The sequence below is a fragment of the Tachypleus tridentatus genome, chromosome 3 (genome assembly GCF_004210375.1).
Source record: "Tachypleus tridentatus isolate NWPU-2018 chromosome 3, ASM421037v1, whole genome shotgun sequence".
Lineage (NCBI taxonomy): Eukaryota > Metazoa > Arthropoda > Merostomata > Xiphosura > Limulidae > Tachypleus > Tachypleus tridentatus.
The window spans coordinates 27,093,470-27,110,194 of NC_134827.1; the positions used below are offsets into that span (position 1 = coordinate 27,093,470).

The window sequence follows — 16,725 nt, forward strand, 5'->3', positions numbered from 1 at the left end:
GTCACACCAGGTGTTGTAAATCCGTAGACTTACCGTTGTCCAGCAGGAGAATTATTTTACAAGAACGAGAAGGAACAATTTGAGCCTACAAATAACCTAAACCATATAGCTACATACAGTCAAGCATATTCATAGTTGAATGTAATGGACAACCTGAACCGTACGGCTGCAGACAGTTATGTATATTTGCAGTTGAATGTAACATACCATCTAAACCGTTTCGCTAAATACAGTTAAGTATATTTGCTCTATTTGGAAGTGATTGTCATTCATTTCCCCACAAAGGTAAAGAATTTTTGAAGCTTTTAACGCGGATATTAAGCGCCCTTTAACTAAATAACACGTTTGTTTTTATACATCTGAAACATTCAAAATGGAGAATGGTTAATGTAAAAATTACAAACCGTTTTGTTTTCATTACTACCTGCTACACTAGCACCTCCCAAACGTTTCGCGGTGGCTTCAGTGTCAAGTTCCCACAAAGAACTTTGGTCACGTGACTCCTGTATAAAACGTATAATGAATGTTTCATAACACACGCCACCTCACTTACAGCACTTAGACACCTGAATTGTTTTTGTTTTGTCCTCGTTATAAAAGTCGATTTTTTTATTTTTTTTACCGAACGGGCGTGTCACAGTAGATAACCTTGCGTGCCATAGGTTTGCAATCTCTCAGTAATATAAAAAAAAAAACCAACAAGAGTAACTTGTGAGATAAAAAATGTGTTTGTGGCTGCTGTTAAATATTTACATAAACTGTGATAAAATGTCCTATTTATTCGTCGTAATCTAGTTTTTTTTTGCTCCACTTTGCGTCTTGTTTTCTATCGTTGCCACTGGCGTTTTATAGATATGAGTACATTCCAATAATTAAGAAAAATATTTTATTTTGAATGTCTTGTGTAAAATGAAGTATGTAAAATTTGAACCCTGCATGACTGAAAGAAATATATTATCCTCTAGTCGCCCCCCCTCCTCAGTGGCTTAGTGGTAAATCTGTGGGATTATAACTTTTAAAATCGGGTTTCGATACTCGCGATGAGCAGAACACAGACAGCCCATTGTGCAGTTTTGTGCTTTCTAACAAATAGCAAAAACACCTGCCTGTCCCCCGCTAGTACAGCGGTGAGTCTACGGATTTACAACGCTAAAATCAAGGGTTCGATTCCCCTCTGTGAACGCAGCAAATAGCCCGATGTGACTTTGTTATAAGAAAAACACACAAACACACTAGTAAAACAAATTTTAAGTAAATTAAATCGAGGTACTATTTAGATAAATTTTTCAAGTCAATATCGCTATCTTTCAATGACCTTCACACAGTGATGTTTGTTATTGTTGCACAAATGTCACGCGCAAGGGTAACTTTATGGGTAATTTATTGTGTAAGATAAACCAATAAAACGCCAAAAGAAACAACACACACAACCCCATTTATTTTTAATTCGTTTACTCTATGGGCACAGTGGTTCAGTGCTCCCCAGTGGCTCAGCGGTATGTCTGTGGACTTAGAACGCTAAAAAAACGGGTTTCGATACCCGTGGTGGGCAGAGCACAGATAGCCCATTGTATAACACTGTGCTTAATTTAAAACAACAACAACAGTGGTTCAGCATACGTTTTGTTACTGTTTGAGATTTTTTGGCCCAAAACTATCCAAAGACTAAAAACATCAAGTTGCCTATAATGTTTTAATGACCTTCCAAAGAAAGGGCAGCAGGTCAAGTGCGCCCACCTCCAAGAACTTTGGCTACTTTTACCTGGCCAAAGAAAGAGATTTGACCGTTAAGCTTATGGTGCACCCATGGAAACAACTTGGGCAACAGTTTTTTTGTGAAAACGGCTCGAAAACCACATATAATCAGATTCAGAATAAGGGTATGCTGACCACTGGACCAGGCCCTGCAGTACAGTCCTTAAATCTTAAAAAACCAAAACGAACACACTTACCGTACGTACTCGACTTTCTGGCGCGGCCGTTCTGTGGAATTGGCACCATTTTGGCTTTGTTTTCGTTTTCGTTATCGTCATCTTCGTAGTCGGGCTGATATCCAAAGGAGTTTGAATTAGAAACATACAAATAACACATGACAGTCTGATAACACAGAATTTAAACTTCATAAACTTTGTTTTGGTTTGAATAACGGATTTTCCATAATTCAACTACGCAGATTTTGATTTTTTTTTCTATCACCTACTGTTTTTTGGGTTTTATTTTTTACAAATCGGAAAAAAAAAGATTTACCATAATGAGCATTTTCATTGTTATATTTGTTCACACAAACAAACTGAAGAGAAGATTTTGTTTTTTGTTTCTTTTTACTTTAGCGTAAAGGTACACGAGGGCTATCTGCACTAGCCGTTCTTAATTTAGCAGTATAAGACTAGAGGGAAGGCAACTAGTCATCACCACCCACCGCCAACTCTTGGGCTATTCTTTTACCAACGAATAGTGGGATTGACCGTAACATTATAACGCCCCCACGGCTGAAAGGGCTAGCATGTTTGATGTGACGGGGATTCGAACCCACGACCCTCAGATTACGAATCGAACGCCTTAACACACCTGGCCGCGCCGGGCCTAAAAGAAAAACCACTGATCTCAAATGAATATACATTTTCATACAGCGTATTTTTCTTTGTGAAATCTGCATCTTTTAGTCTCAAAATCGTGTGTTGTAATTTGTTGTTGTTTTTTTATCTATTGCGTTATGACGTTTTGTGAATATTCTATACGCGATGGAGAAAAAATGGACACTATTTTCGGATTCAGCGTACAGGAATCACTGCAGAATACGTAAACATGTCAAGACAATAAAACCACCCCACCACAGGCCTATGTTATTTAAGAATTATTCGTTTTGTTAGATGGCACATTATATGATTTAACCATTTACGAAACATTGTTTCTTTTGAATTTCGCGCAAAACTACTCGAGGGCTATCTGCGCTATCCGTCCCTAATTTAGCAGTGCGAGACTAGAGGGAAGGCAGATAGTCATCGCCACCCACCGCCAACTCTTGGGCTACTCTTTTACCAACGAATAGTGGGATTGACCGTCACATTATAACGCCTCCACGGCTGGGAGGGCGAGCATGTTTGGTGCGACCGTGTTCCGAACTCGCGACCCTCGGATTACGAGTCGAACGCTTGGCCACGCCGGGCCATTTACGAAACAACAATACGTGTTAAGCGGCGGAACGTAAGACTTTACCTTCGCAAATGATATAATTATTTTACACAAATATTTACTATTCTGTGCCATCGCTGATCTCGTTACATGAATTTACAACTTACTGTAGGCACTGGAACATGTAACAGGTCACGTGGTGGTAGCTTAGGAGGTTTTTCGCGTGAAGTGTTGTAGTTACGTGATGTGCTGTTCAGGATGTTCGATGGTATACTATAAGGATTCTCTTCAGGAACCTGTAGGCGACCTCTTTCGAATAAACTCGCTAAGTTGGGGGCGCTTCGCCTTTTGGAAACTAGAAAATAAAATATTTTAATTAATTCAGTAATTAACATTCAACAAAAATACGCAGTATAGTTTGGCCATAATTTATGAATTTCAATTTTTGAAATTCTACATACGTATTTCTTAAGCCTTGATTCAAATTTTTTTTATGTTTTCGAATAAATCTGATTAAAAAAATAATGAAACTTACTTTAATATTCGTCTTTTTTAACTTTACTAATTCCAACAATAAAAGTCTTGAAACACAGAAAATATCGTAAAAATGAAGAAAGTTTATAAAAGGTAGATAAGTTGTGTTTCTTTCCTATTTGAATTTGAGTAATGTTTGTCATACCATTACTTTTATGTTATTTTCTTAAACTAAATTTTTCACCAGAATTAATATCAACATTTGTTTTATTTTAATCTGTTTCGCAGTACTCATTTTGAAAAAAAAAAACATAAAAATTAAAACAACATTTATAGTTAAAAGATCATATATGATCTATCCTTTTAAATTATATCATTGCATCGAGCAATTAAAAACCAGAACAAACAGGGTGAAATCTTTAAGCTTAAAATCACAGAGCATAACGAACATAAAATATTTAAAAATAATGTAAGCATGTTCACAAAATGGTAAGACCTATAGAAATTACTAAGAATCAGAAAATACATCTTGGCTATTAATAATTAAGGATTTATTTCATCAACTTTCATAAGTTTACAACAGTTGAGTAGTCGAAGTAAAAGTCGAAAGAGGTAGATTTCAGTGTAGAGTGCATACAAAAAAAAATATATACCAAACCGAGAAGGAGTAAAGAATTGGGTTGAAGTTCAGATCTGCGCATGCGTGAGTCATACAATTCTTTACAAAATTCATTGCTCACCTTGTTCGTATACTGGATAAGGAATTCGGAGGTAGTGTTCTGAAATATATTTATTTACACTTAGAACTGACTTTATTAATCTGTAACTGACAAAAATATACAACAGCCACTAAACAACATCAGTGTAGTGTTTGCAGAGTTATCACTTCCGTGTTATTTTATACTAACGTGCTTAGTGTGTACTTCTGCGATAACGTACTCAGTTCTATGTGCATTCACACAATACCGTACTCAGTTCCGTATGCAGTCACGCAGTAAAGTACTCAGTTCCTTATGTACTCCCATAATAACGTGCTCAATACCACGACATCCCATAATAGCATGATAAGTTCCATATGTATTCCACTAATAATATAAAAGTTAACGTTTCAGACGCGTTTACAGGAATGAAACTTTCTAATTCCGCTGTGAAGCACTATTCCCTGAACAAACACGAGCGTATAGTACCATCTGACGTAGTATCTCGAGCCATGCTAATTACACAGACATCTGTATGTAGTTGATTGTGTATCGTAAATTTTGGTACATTAAAATCACAGTAAAATGTACGAGGTAATTAACTCCGAGTGAGAAGAGTCTAAGACACCAGAAACCTAACACATGCATAAACCCACATTTCTGGTACAAGTTATTACTCTCAAGAAATATGTCGGAACACGAGTGACTTCCTAAAACGAAGCTATGTACCTCAGAGTTAACTTACTTGGTGGTAGTTTGGACTTCAACATATCCAGTGCCACAATATTAATGATCATTATCCAGCAGGAGCAATCCAGGAGCTCGGCAGAATCCTTAACAAACGATACGGAAGATATGCACTGATTCTCCAGTTTCCTGCGGTCTGGATAAGCTCTTTTTAACTCTCTCGAAATATTTTGTTGAAACTTCTTCATGTCGAACAACTAGAAGGAGAAATTGATGATTAGTCTCTTGTTACCTTATAAATAATTTTATATAAACAGACAAACACAATTAAAATAGCGTGTGTCGGAAGAAAACAAACCTGTCACGATTTTCATCTCGATTGGTTTCTCAAATTTTGAAGTTCGATGGAACTTTGCTCTATAGTGAAAAACACTTTCAATTATTTAGGATATTTATATCATTAGGTCGCTTAGATAGACTAAGATACCGCTCACATGTCATCACATTGTACTAAACTTTACAAATATTGTTAAATGGCGATCCGTTATTGTACAGGGTGTTCGGAAAGTCACTGTGCAGTTTTGTCTGTTAATAAATATATAAGTGCACAATGCCTTTCCGAACACCCTGTATTTACCTGTACTTAAAAACACTAAGAGATTTTTTTTTATATATATAGCAGAAATAAAATCAGTTTTCTTTGGGAATGATTATCAAATGAAAAATGACTTGATATACTGGTTTATAAATCTGCTGTCCCCTTTATCTCAAATAAAAATATACAAATTTTATAGCGTATTATATAATTATTATTGTTGGGAAATTTTTGTTTGTGCTGTACAAACTATACAGAGATTGAAGACGTTATATTGTAACAATATTCGCCACATTGTTATATTGTATGTCGGCACGTTTGGGCACGCTCTATACGATGACCGTTCGTTCATCTTGGCAATAGCCTGTAGCGTTCGTTTCCAGTGCAATATACCCTGTCATAACATTGTCACGTCCCAAGCGCGTTCCCTTTGCCCACAGCTTTCCGTAATCCATTTATCGTACAATAATGGTGATTCCTAACGTTCGTTTCGACAGTCCGATTACCTAGCGATCTATAAACAATACGTTGGGAGATTTGATAGATATGTATGAAATGGCTGTGTGGAATGATACGAATACTCGTTTTATTCTACAGTTGCTTGAGGTATGTAATGATTGAACTGATACATCAGTATAAGCAAACTCCGTCGTTTTTCTAGATGGAGATCCTTCTTGGTTATGTTAAGTACTGTTGCATGGAACAATTATACAATTTTTGCTATTGACCATTCGGTTCATGGATTCTTACTTGTTAAAAGACGTTATACTTTACTTACCACGGCTGGAACATGCATCTTGTTGCAGGTCTCTTTCTGGATGGTCCTTGAGACCCAGTTTGATCCATATTTCTTTGTTTTTCAATGACATTAATATAAAGGCTTGGAAATCCCAAACCACTGATTTTAACACAGTTTTTATTATCTGTTTTTATGAATATTTTGTGACGTAAAGAGCTATTGCATACCCTTCCAGAAAACCAAACAATATCAAAATGTAGTTCTGATACATCCTGTTCCACCACAACTTTAAATGGATGTGTTTGTCGTGTGATTTGCTGATTTGCATATTAAAAATAATTTTAATATAACGTCTTCAACCCTTACTCAACTAAAATCACAATCATCTAGGCCACATTTTGTTTGAATGATTTATTTGTCAGTGAAAAAATTGCTTACCAAAGGAGATGAAAATATTTAAAACACAATTTCTAGTTATTCAATGAGGCAAATATGTTTAAAACTATATTAAACATTACTGTTTACATTTTCAACTACGACGAAGGGAAGCGGATTATTGTAAACGTTGTAACACGTGATTCACACTGTACTATCACCCACCTTGACTGCTTTATCGAGTTCTAACAGGCCATTCTTTTTAATGACGTCAGAAGCTATAGTATTTTCTTCAGTAGAGATTTCCTTAACAAACACATTACTTTTGCTGGAACGCTTTATCATGATATTACCGGCACCGTCCATCTTGATTTTCACGCCCTATGTAGAAAATAAATGCAGTTTGAAATTAAGCCCGTTTTAAAAATAACTATATTTAAATGTATGTATGTATGTTTATATACACATACACACACATTCAGCGAAAATTCTGCAACCCTTTGTTTTCGTATACCAAAATTTGACGTAAGAGCAAATATGTCCCCCGGTAAAACTGTTTATGGATTTATAACGCTACAATCCGGGGTTCGATTACCATAGGGTAGACATGTGTATAAATTAAATGAGGTTTTCTCGAAACAATAAACGAACACAATCGTTTTGTTATATCATTAAGATTTTTATTTGTGCTTTTCTTAAAAGTTCGGAATTATTGGCTCCACCTAACCCAACTGAAACTACAAAGATGCTAAAACTTCCAAAAACACGGTACATCAGCCGGTTTTGATAAGTTGTCATTGTACATAACTAATTACAGACACTCTCAATAATCCTTGTAACATATCATAATGTTGTTTTCTTCTTCTTTGGAATTCGATCCGTGTTTTGGACCATGGAGAGTCAGGGTTAAGTTCAGCGTTCACCTTCTCTCTCTCTCTCGGTTTTTAGGGTATGATATGTTCCTACCCTGGAGGGTCAGGTTTTCTTTGACCTCTTCCTTCTTCCCGTACTTATGTGGTCTTGCAGTATTTGATAGCCATGGTTACTTCATTTTTGGGTCAGATTCAACTGAATATTTCTCCGACCCTTTTCAGGGCAATGTCCATGTATTGTGGTACATATATGGGTATTATTTTGCCCTATCAGCAAGATGTCAAGTTTGTTGGTGGCACTTTTTTAATTTTTTTAAATTCATATATATATATATATATATATATACATACAGCGTTTACCTCATGAAGCAAGAAAAATTTGGTTTGAATTTCGCGTAATACTACACGAGGGCTATCTGCGCTAGCCGTTCCTCATTTAGCAGTGTAAGACTAGAGGGAAGGAAGGGCTACTCTTTTACCAACGAATAGTGAGATTCACTGTAACATTATGATGCCCCCACAACTGAAAGGGCGAGCATGTTTGATGGGACGGGGATTCCAGCTCGCGACCCACAGATTGTAAGTCGAGCGTTCTGATCGTCTGACCATGCCAGATTTACCACAGATGAAAAGCAAAAATTTAATTCGCAATTAAATAAGAATGAAACTTATGCTATATAAAAACGTCGATACAGAGAATATTAAAATCTATATTTCATTACGAGGTGCTGCCCCCTACTCTGTGACTCAACGTTAAGTCTGCAAGCTTAATGTTTTAAAAATCGATTTTTAACACCTGCAGTGAGTAGAACACATTATTAATGTAGATAGCCACTATTTACAAAGTTTATATTACCTGTAAGGTCCTTCAGGGTCTTTACTAGGTCCTTTATTACTCATTATGTATAGGGCCTGGCATGGCCTAGCGCGTTAAGGCGTGTGCTTCGTAATCTGAGGGTCGCGGGTTCGCGCCTGAGTCGCGCCAAACATGCTCGCCCTCCCAGCCGTGGGGGTGTTATAATGTGACGGTCAATCCCATTTTTCGTTGGTAAAAAGAGTAGCCCAAGAGTTAGCGGTGGGTGGTGACGACTAGCTGCCTTCCCTCTAGTCTTACACTGCTAAATTAGGGACGGCCAGCGCAGATAGCCCTTGAGTAGCTTTGTGCGAAATTCAAAGAAACAAAATATTATGCACCTTAACGTTAATTTGTGTAACCATCATTCACGAAGTTCAGATATTATCTGCGAGGTCTTTGATGAAGATTCTTATTTCATATGATGTACCCTGACGTTAATTTGTATAACCACCATTGACGAAGTTTAGATATTATCTGCGAGGTCCTTGATGAAGATCCTTATTTCATATAATGTATCCTAACGTTAATTTGTATAACCACCATTGACGAAGTTTAAATATTATCTGCGAGGTCCTTGATGAAGATCCTTATTTCATATAATGTATCCTAGCGTTAATTTGTATCACCACCATTCACAAAATTCATATTACCTGCAAATCTTTAGTACGTATATTATAAACAGTACACAACTATATATCCTTCATTAATAATGCTTGTATTATTGCTGCCTAATAAAATTATTGTAAAATGCATATCCCTAAGTGAGAATTTTACCCACTTACAACACCAAAACACGGGGGTTCGATTCCTCGCGGGGGACAACAAATAGCCCAATGTGGCTTTGCTCTTAAACAAACAAAAATTCAATATTCATATTAGATAATCTTGGATGTTAATAATTACCATTTATAAACGTAAGTCGATAACTTACTGGCGTATGCCATTATTATTCCGCCAGGTGGTGTTTAATAAATGAATTATTACTTTGTTGGCGTGGTTTTGAAAAAAATTAGCCCTTTTTAACCTTAACAAATTATCATTTTACTTGTTCTGATTGGCATGCAATCTTTTCAATGCTCCTTTATTTTCCTAACTTTTACCATAACTTTAGACATTTTGTTAGAGATTCAGGTTTAACACTGTTGTACGATAAATGGTAGCACAATTTATAAACTGACCATTATTGCGGAATAATAATTAGTTTGCACGGGTTGTGTATTATTGTGATACAATTATAGAAATTAATAATTTTTGTAGGGTTCATTGTTCTGAGGAAAAGTCTTTTATAGAGTTCTTTACTGTACTTTTCCTCTCTCGGTTATATAGAATCATATAAACAATGTATATTTTCAATACGACAATCATAAATGTTTAACACCTGCCGACAAAGAACGTTTACAAAAACCTTAAGATAAAAATAAAATCCTTTATTTTTTATGAAATATTCACATGATCCCTATTTTGGCACGACTTATAACTGTTTTGGCACAGAGTTCTGCGAAGTGTTTATAACTGGAATTTGCTCTGACAAGGCCGTTCACCTACCGGTGGAGGTGACTTGTTATTAGTTAATCAGGTATTACCTCCTACGTCCGTACGAGGATAGGGTGAACTCTGTCGGTGAACGCAGGGGACTTGCCATCACAAGAAATTCGCCCACTGTTTCTCTTTAAGCAGGGTTGTTCATCTCGGGAGGGAACTGGCCAATATTAATTAAGGCAGTTATGTTGAACCTGTTGCTTAACCAATGTTCATAATTACGAATTTATTTCCATCTCAACCTTTTCGGAAGGCATTATTTTAATAATTCTTCATACGTCAGCTAAATTCAGAAGACACAAAAATACGATAAAACCATGTTGGTTTGAAATTCAACTCAACAATCCACATTAATAATCGATTTTTCACAAAGAAGCAAACGGTTACGTGCAGAAGCGACATGAAAACACAAATTCATTACAGGTTAAATAAGAACTTTGTTACGTTTTTTGTTCGTTTGTTTTGACGTCAGTGTAAAACTGTGCTGCAATCGACTATAATAATATGAAGGTGGTTCTCTTTGTTCGTTTGCAATTAAACACAAAGCTATACAATAGGATAGTTATGTTAGGCCTCTCACGGGCATCGAAACCCGGTTTTTAGCGTTATAATCCTTCAAGCTTAACGCTGTGTCACTGTTTGCAACATGCTCGTCCATAAAACAAATTTGCCTTGTAAGGAATTTTCAGTGATTTTAAAACATTTCAATAAGAAATTAATTGAAATATGTAAAGCTAGATTTATACTCGGTAAAAAAACAACAAAAAAAACACGAACAGTTTACTGTATTATCACATTAATATGTCAGTATTAACCCGGAAGGAGGTTTTGTCGAATCCGATCTCCAAGACGATTGTAATTAATCTATTCGTACAAAATTTTAAATCAAAAAACGTTCACATTGTTACATCCTTATTGAACCAAAAGGCTTAAACCACATTATTAATTAACCAGAGATTTAGGCCGGATCTTTATGCAAGTATGACAGTTAACACCAACTGTTTCTCACGAGTAGAACATGGTGGAAATACTACAAATGATGATTGTTTTTGTTATGTTATTTTTTTTTTTTCATTTCCTAATGTGTAATTATCTGAGTAGTATTGGATGCAGTAACCTTTGCTGTCAAGATAGTGACGTCACCACGTTTGTTAAACACATATACTTGTAACTGATGACTTACGTGGTGGATATTTTCAGTTCAACGACAGATGGGCGAGGAACCAATGTGTCTTACATGACTCAAGAAATAATCCTAACAAAATATTACTAGCCTCGGAAAACTTGCACCGTTTTAATGACAGCTTCACATTTATTATTTTCATTGTTTTGTTTTCCAAAACAACATCTTATGCCTTACTTGGGAACTCAATAGATGGCTTAAATGTGTTGCAATGTGAGATTACTACTGTGAGTTAATCTTGCAGTTACGACCTAAGAAAAATTAAGCGTCACAAAATTTTATTATTTGAAACCGATGATATATTTACAAAGAGAAAACCAAATATACTCACATATCCAATGTTGCGCTTAACCTCTTCTGTTTTAGGATCTCTCATGGGATTGTCAAAACCACAAAGTCCAATCCTAAAGGATCAAGGTTGCGAGTTAGTTGAAAAAACGAATTAAGTCTGTCCACAATCCGATAAAAAAATTATATATACTATAATATACCACTAGTATCATGCTTTGATCATTTGTAACACGATTTAAATTAATGGAACTAAATATAAAGCACAGAAGATTTGTTTGTTTGTTGTTGTTGTTTTTTTAATTTCGCGCAAAGCTACATGAGGGCTATCTGCGCTAGCCGTCCCTAATTTAGCAGTGTTAGACTAGAGTTACTCTTGGGCTACTCTTTTACAAACAAATAGTGGGACTGACCGTGACATTATAACGCCCCGAAGGCTGAAAGAGCGAGCATGTTTGGTGCGACGAGGATTCGAACCTGCGACCCTCAGATGACGAGTCGAACGCCTTAACCCACTTGGCCATGCCGGGCATAGCAGAAAAGGCCAAAATAAATTCTATTTTATGAATTACAATAACAGTGCAATGTAACCAAAAGGGACAATCGTTAAGCCAGGTTCTAATAGCTGGAGAACGAAGTAAATAAATATTGTATAAAAAAAACTAAAATAACTCGATTTGCTAATACGAATAAATCTTAATCTAAGTGTTGATAAGATAAAACATTGTAAATTACCTGTAACCATCAAATCCATCATCGGATCCATTGACTGTTAGCACTGGAGTTCTTGCATAAGCTTTGGCAACCCGACGATTCCTTTCCATACAGATAACCTTAGCCCAGATTTCATCGTCAATCTGTTCCCATTTGTTCAGAACCTCTTGAATGTGGTCCTGAAGAAAAGAGAATGAAAGTTTAGAAACTCGAATATACACGTTAGAGCACATTCGATGTATAAAACACAGAATGTTAATCCAAGTATAATATACAAGTCCAAAACATTAGAAGCAACTTTATTCAAAATAAGTGAAAATAAAATACGGTTTATGATGAAGTTTATCTCATCTTACTTGTTTAATATTTAAATAATTCCATAGTCTATATAACAAAATCATTTGTGTAGCATTCGATGCAATAATATTTTAAGAGTGAACATATAAAACTCGTAATGTATCCAAGTCTCTTATCCGACTTGCACTTCATTTCTATATAAACAGACTTATCCTCCTCCTTATAACCACAAGGTCATGTAAAGAGTGGATACGTGTATCGTAATTCTACGATTTCAACCAATCTTTGAATGTTCCAAGACTAAGATGCAGTGTATGCAACATTGAGTAACTTATAAAATTTAAAAAAAAAAAACGAAGAAATCCTAGCGCTTTCAATAGGCGAATCGGTCTTCAGTAAGATTTCTTCGGGTTCTACTGTTTACAACAGGTGAACTTGTTTTCAGAATTTCATTCCATTTGATTTTTGGTCCTACATGTTTTTTTCAGAATCTTGAAAATATAACTTCTACTCAGCTGGGCCATTAAGAATACACACTTTGAAAGTATAACTTCTGCTCAGCTGGGCCATCAAGAATATACCCATCGATTGTATAACTTCTACTAAGCTGGGCCATCAATAATACACACTTTGAAAGTACAACTTCTGCTCAGCTGGGCCATCAAGAATACACACTTTGAAAGTACAACTTCTGCTCAGCTGGGCCATTAAGAATATACCCATTGATTGTATAACTTCTACTAAGCTGGGCCATCAAGAATATACCCATCGATTGTATAACTTCTACTAAGCTGGGCCATCAAGAATATACCCATCGATTGTATAACTTCTACTAAGCTGGGCCATCAATAATACACACTTTGAAAGTACAACTTCTGCTCAGCTGGGCCATCAAGAATATACCCATCGATCGTATAACTTCTACTCAGCAGGGGCATTAAGAATACACACTTTAATAGTATAACGTTTACTTAACAGGGCTATCAAGAATAGATCCATCGATTGTATAACGTTTACTTAACAGGGCTATCAAGAATAGATCCATCGATTGTATAACGTTTACTTGCTAGGGCCATCAAAATTAACCCACTTACTATATAACGTCTTAGCTAGACCATCAATGATACACCCATATACCGACGGAAGACGAAATAACAAACGAAAATCTTTTAAATGCATCCTTTTCTCAAATTACAGCTGGTGTTGCTTGTTATTATTATTAAGTTACGACATAAACATGCATGACAATGATATAAAGGCGATTCTTTTCTCTCAACTTAAAGTAAATATTAAAGTTTTTAAATATTTATAGCTACAAATCTAACGCCTTCGGAATTATGCATTTTTTTTTTTTTGTTATCTTCGGTAAAGACATGAAGAAACGTTTTCAAGAAACGTCTGTCTGACTTTATTCCACGGGAGTCGTAACACACCCTGTTGAAACAACACCCGTTATGGGCATGGCTGGCTGGACAGACTCCAGCCGTCACGAAACATTGCCCATTCTTATTCAGTTCAGCTTCCTTGCATTAATTTACTGAAAAATGAATCACCATCTGTTATTTATCCACCCCTTCAGGTCGTAAGAAAACAATCTTCCCGTCAGAGGTCACCACTGGATACGTGACTGGTCTATCACGCTTCTACAAACATCAAGTTAAAGATATGGCAACCATCTCTTAATATTTTTTTACCTTACAGAAAGTGGATAAACGTGTTATTGTCCTTCATCATTTACCTTGAGTTTCAAACGGATTATTTTTATCACTAAACGACAACTTTACACACCATATGAGATACAAGTTCTCAGTTTTGATCTGAAAGCTTTCTCCTTATCAAATTATAAACTACAATTGGAATAAACTAATTAGAAAATCGGTGTTACAGCTGTTTTAAAGGCTCAACTGTAATTTATTAATATCAAAAATAATAAAAATCGCCTTTCAGTGATTACACGCTTTCAAGATGAAAAAGCGGTCTTGATTTTCTTCGGGTTATGCTCATGATCATGTTGCACATTCGATAAGAGTTGTATGTAAACTCTAAGAGCTTATGAGTCAAAGTAAAGTAAAATGTATAACAATATGTCAACTTCACTAGATTTTCAATAGCCAGATAAGACTTTTCGTCCACTAACACGGCTCGTGCTGCCTGGTATATGATAGCTGAATGTGGTCATCTTTTAGAAGCTGGCAAACCAGTATATGATTACTTACGTTTGTCAACAAGGCTTAACTTTAGGCCTATTATGTTTTTAGCACTACATTCCTAATCATGTCTCTTAGAGATTTTCAATAATTAGAAAAGTACATACTAACAGTATTGCAACTACACAATATTTGTCGTATCTGAAGTTCAAACCATTACAGCTGTTATTGTTAACAAACTGCTTACAAAGACAATGTTCCGAACACAACTAAAGAGCTTTCTAATAAATGAAACCTATCGTCGACAATGGATATAACGATTATAGTGTGATTGAAATACCATTATTATTATAAACTACTCTAAACACTTGAAGGGACTAGATTGGGATTTAGTTTATTTTGATTTTCGCGCAAAGCTACACGAGGGCTATCTGCGCTAGCCGTCCTTAATTTAGCAGTACAAGACTAGAGGGAAGGCAACTAGTCATCACCACCCGCCGCCAACTCTTGGGCTATTCTTTTACCAACGAATAGTGGGATTGACCGTAACTTATAACGCCCCCACGGCTGAAAGGGCGAGCATGTTTTGTGTGACAGGGATTCGAATCCGCGACCCTAAGATCACGTGTCGAGTGCCTTAACCACATGGCTACGCCGGGGCTACTAGATTGAGAACACAGTGTTAAAAAATATAATAGGCTCAACACAATGTCTTATGACAAACATAATTAACGGACAATAACTGTTGTAATACGAACCAGATTAAGTGAGGCAAGTGCAATCTTTATCAATCTTATGTGAATCGTTTACAAATCAGAACAAGGGTAATGATTACTGTGTACTCGTTCGGACACCAATTATTTATTATGATATATAACACAGATTTTGTTCCTGGATAGAATGTGTTATTTCATTAATTACTTATGTTGTAAAAGTACAGAAAATGGTCATTATTCTTTTCAAACTTTGTGACATGGAAAATGAAATTTAGAAATTAACTTATTTTCTATGTATAAACGGGAAAATTTACACATTTTCATTTACATAAGGTCTGAATAAAACAACATATGAATCAAGATTTACATGTATTTATACTAAAGTTATATGAAAATGTTTAGAAGTGAGTAGTTTTTCGAGATTTGTGACTGTAATGTAAATCGCTTCCACGAATCAGCCCCCAAATACAGTCTCCCATCATGTTTTTGTTATACGCTCCCAGGTAATAAAAGCAAAGTTTGAAGAGAAAAATAGGTCTTTTTCCATTTACTTCAAGCCTAAGTAGTTGGGAAATAACACTTTCTGTCCAGGAACAAGAAAAAGTTAAAATTTATTATATAGTGTTATGATTGTTATTATTCATTTTTTACTTGAATTAACTTCATTGATTGCCTACCTTGCTTCAGGTCAGTAGCTCAAAATTAAAGATAGAGACAGGTAGCTTTAGTAGCTTGGTCTTAAACATAAATACCATTCGACTTACATGGTTAAATAAACGCCTACAACAGTTAAACAGTGTTTAAGAAGTTGTACGCCTGGTCAACTGTTATATAGCTATGAATTTCGGAGCTAGTGAGCCGGGTTCGAATCCTTAAATTACCATAAAGAATGGATAGTACAGTGGTAAAGTGCTACTGAGTGGCTTCGTTCGCTCTAGTTAGTAGTTCAGAATTTGGACGGAGACAGGTAGCACAGGTCAGTAGCCTTGCCGTAAAAGTGAATAAAATTAAACTTCCATAATTATACGTAAAAGTCTTCCCAGCTAATTTTAAACAACGCTTAGATACTCGTCCATCTGTTTATCAACATGCTATTATTTCAATCAGATTTTTATGTCTTGCGAGATGCTTTCAGACCACAGAAAACTGCTTTTGCTAAACTTAAAATCAGTAATAAATTTCAGTTCTTAAAAAAAGAAATATATATCACGGGCAAGTAATTTTAATTGCTCACACAATCCGCTACTAGAGGCCGCCTGAATGTTAAGCCTAGCGTAAATATATTGTATGTGCTAAAGAGAAAGAATTTTGAATTTCGCGCAAAGCTACTCGAGGGCTATCTGCGCTAGCCGTCTCTAATTTAGCACTGTAAGACTAGAGGGAAGGCAGCTAGTCATCACCATCCACAGCCAA

At 35.8% G+C, this 16,725-nt stretch overlaps 1 protein-coding gene across 7 annotated transcripts in view; it reads right to left on the bottom strand.

The window, feature by feature from the left end:
• Positions 1-16,725, bottom strand: part of LOC143246588 (uncharacterized) — a 65,063-nt gene that overhangs the window by 5,081 nt on the left and 43,257 nt on the right. For 5 of the 7 annotated variants that reach the window (XM_076493547.1, XM_076493546.1, XM_076493552.1 and 2 more), the window contains exons 3-9: positions 12,174-12,331; positions 11,482-11,554; positions 6,926-7,081; positions 5,050-5,248; positions 4,347-4,385; positions 3,300-3,487; positions 1,953-2,046 (exon numbers count right to left, since the gene is read on the bottom strand). In XM_076493547.1, coding sequence (XP_076349662.1) covers positions 1,953-2,046; positions 3,300-3,487; positions 4,347-4,385; positions 5,050-5,248; positions 6,926-7,081; positions 11,482-11,554; positions 12,174-12,331 — 907 coding nt within the window. The remainder of the gene's footprint in view (positions 1-1,952; positions 2,047-3,299; positions 3,488-4,346; positions 4,386-5,049; positions 5,249-6,925; positions 7,082-11,481; positions 11,555-12,173; positions 12,332-16,725) is intronic. The other 2 variants (XM_076493549.1, XM_076493553.1) reach the window with 1 other exon arrangement.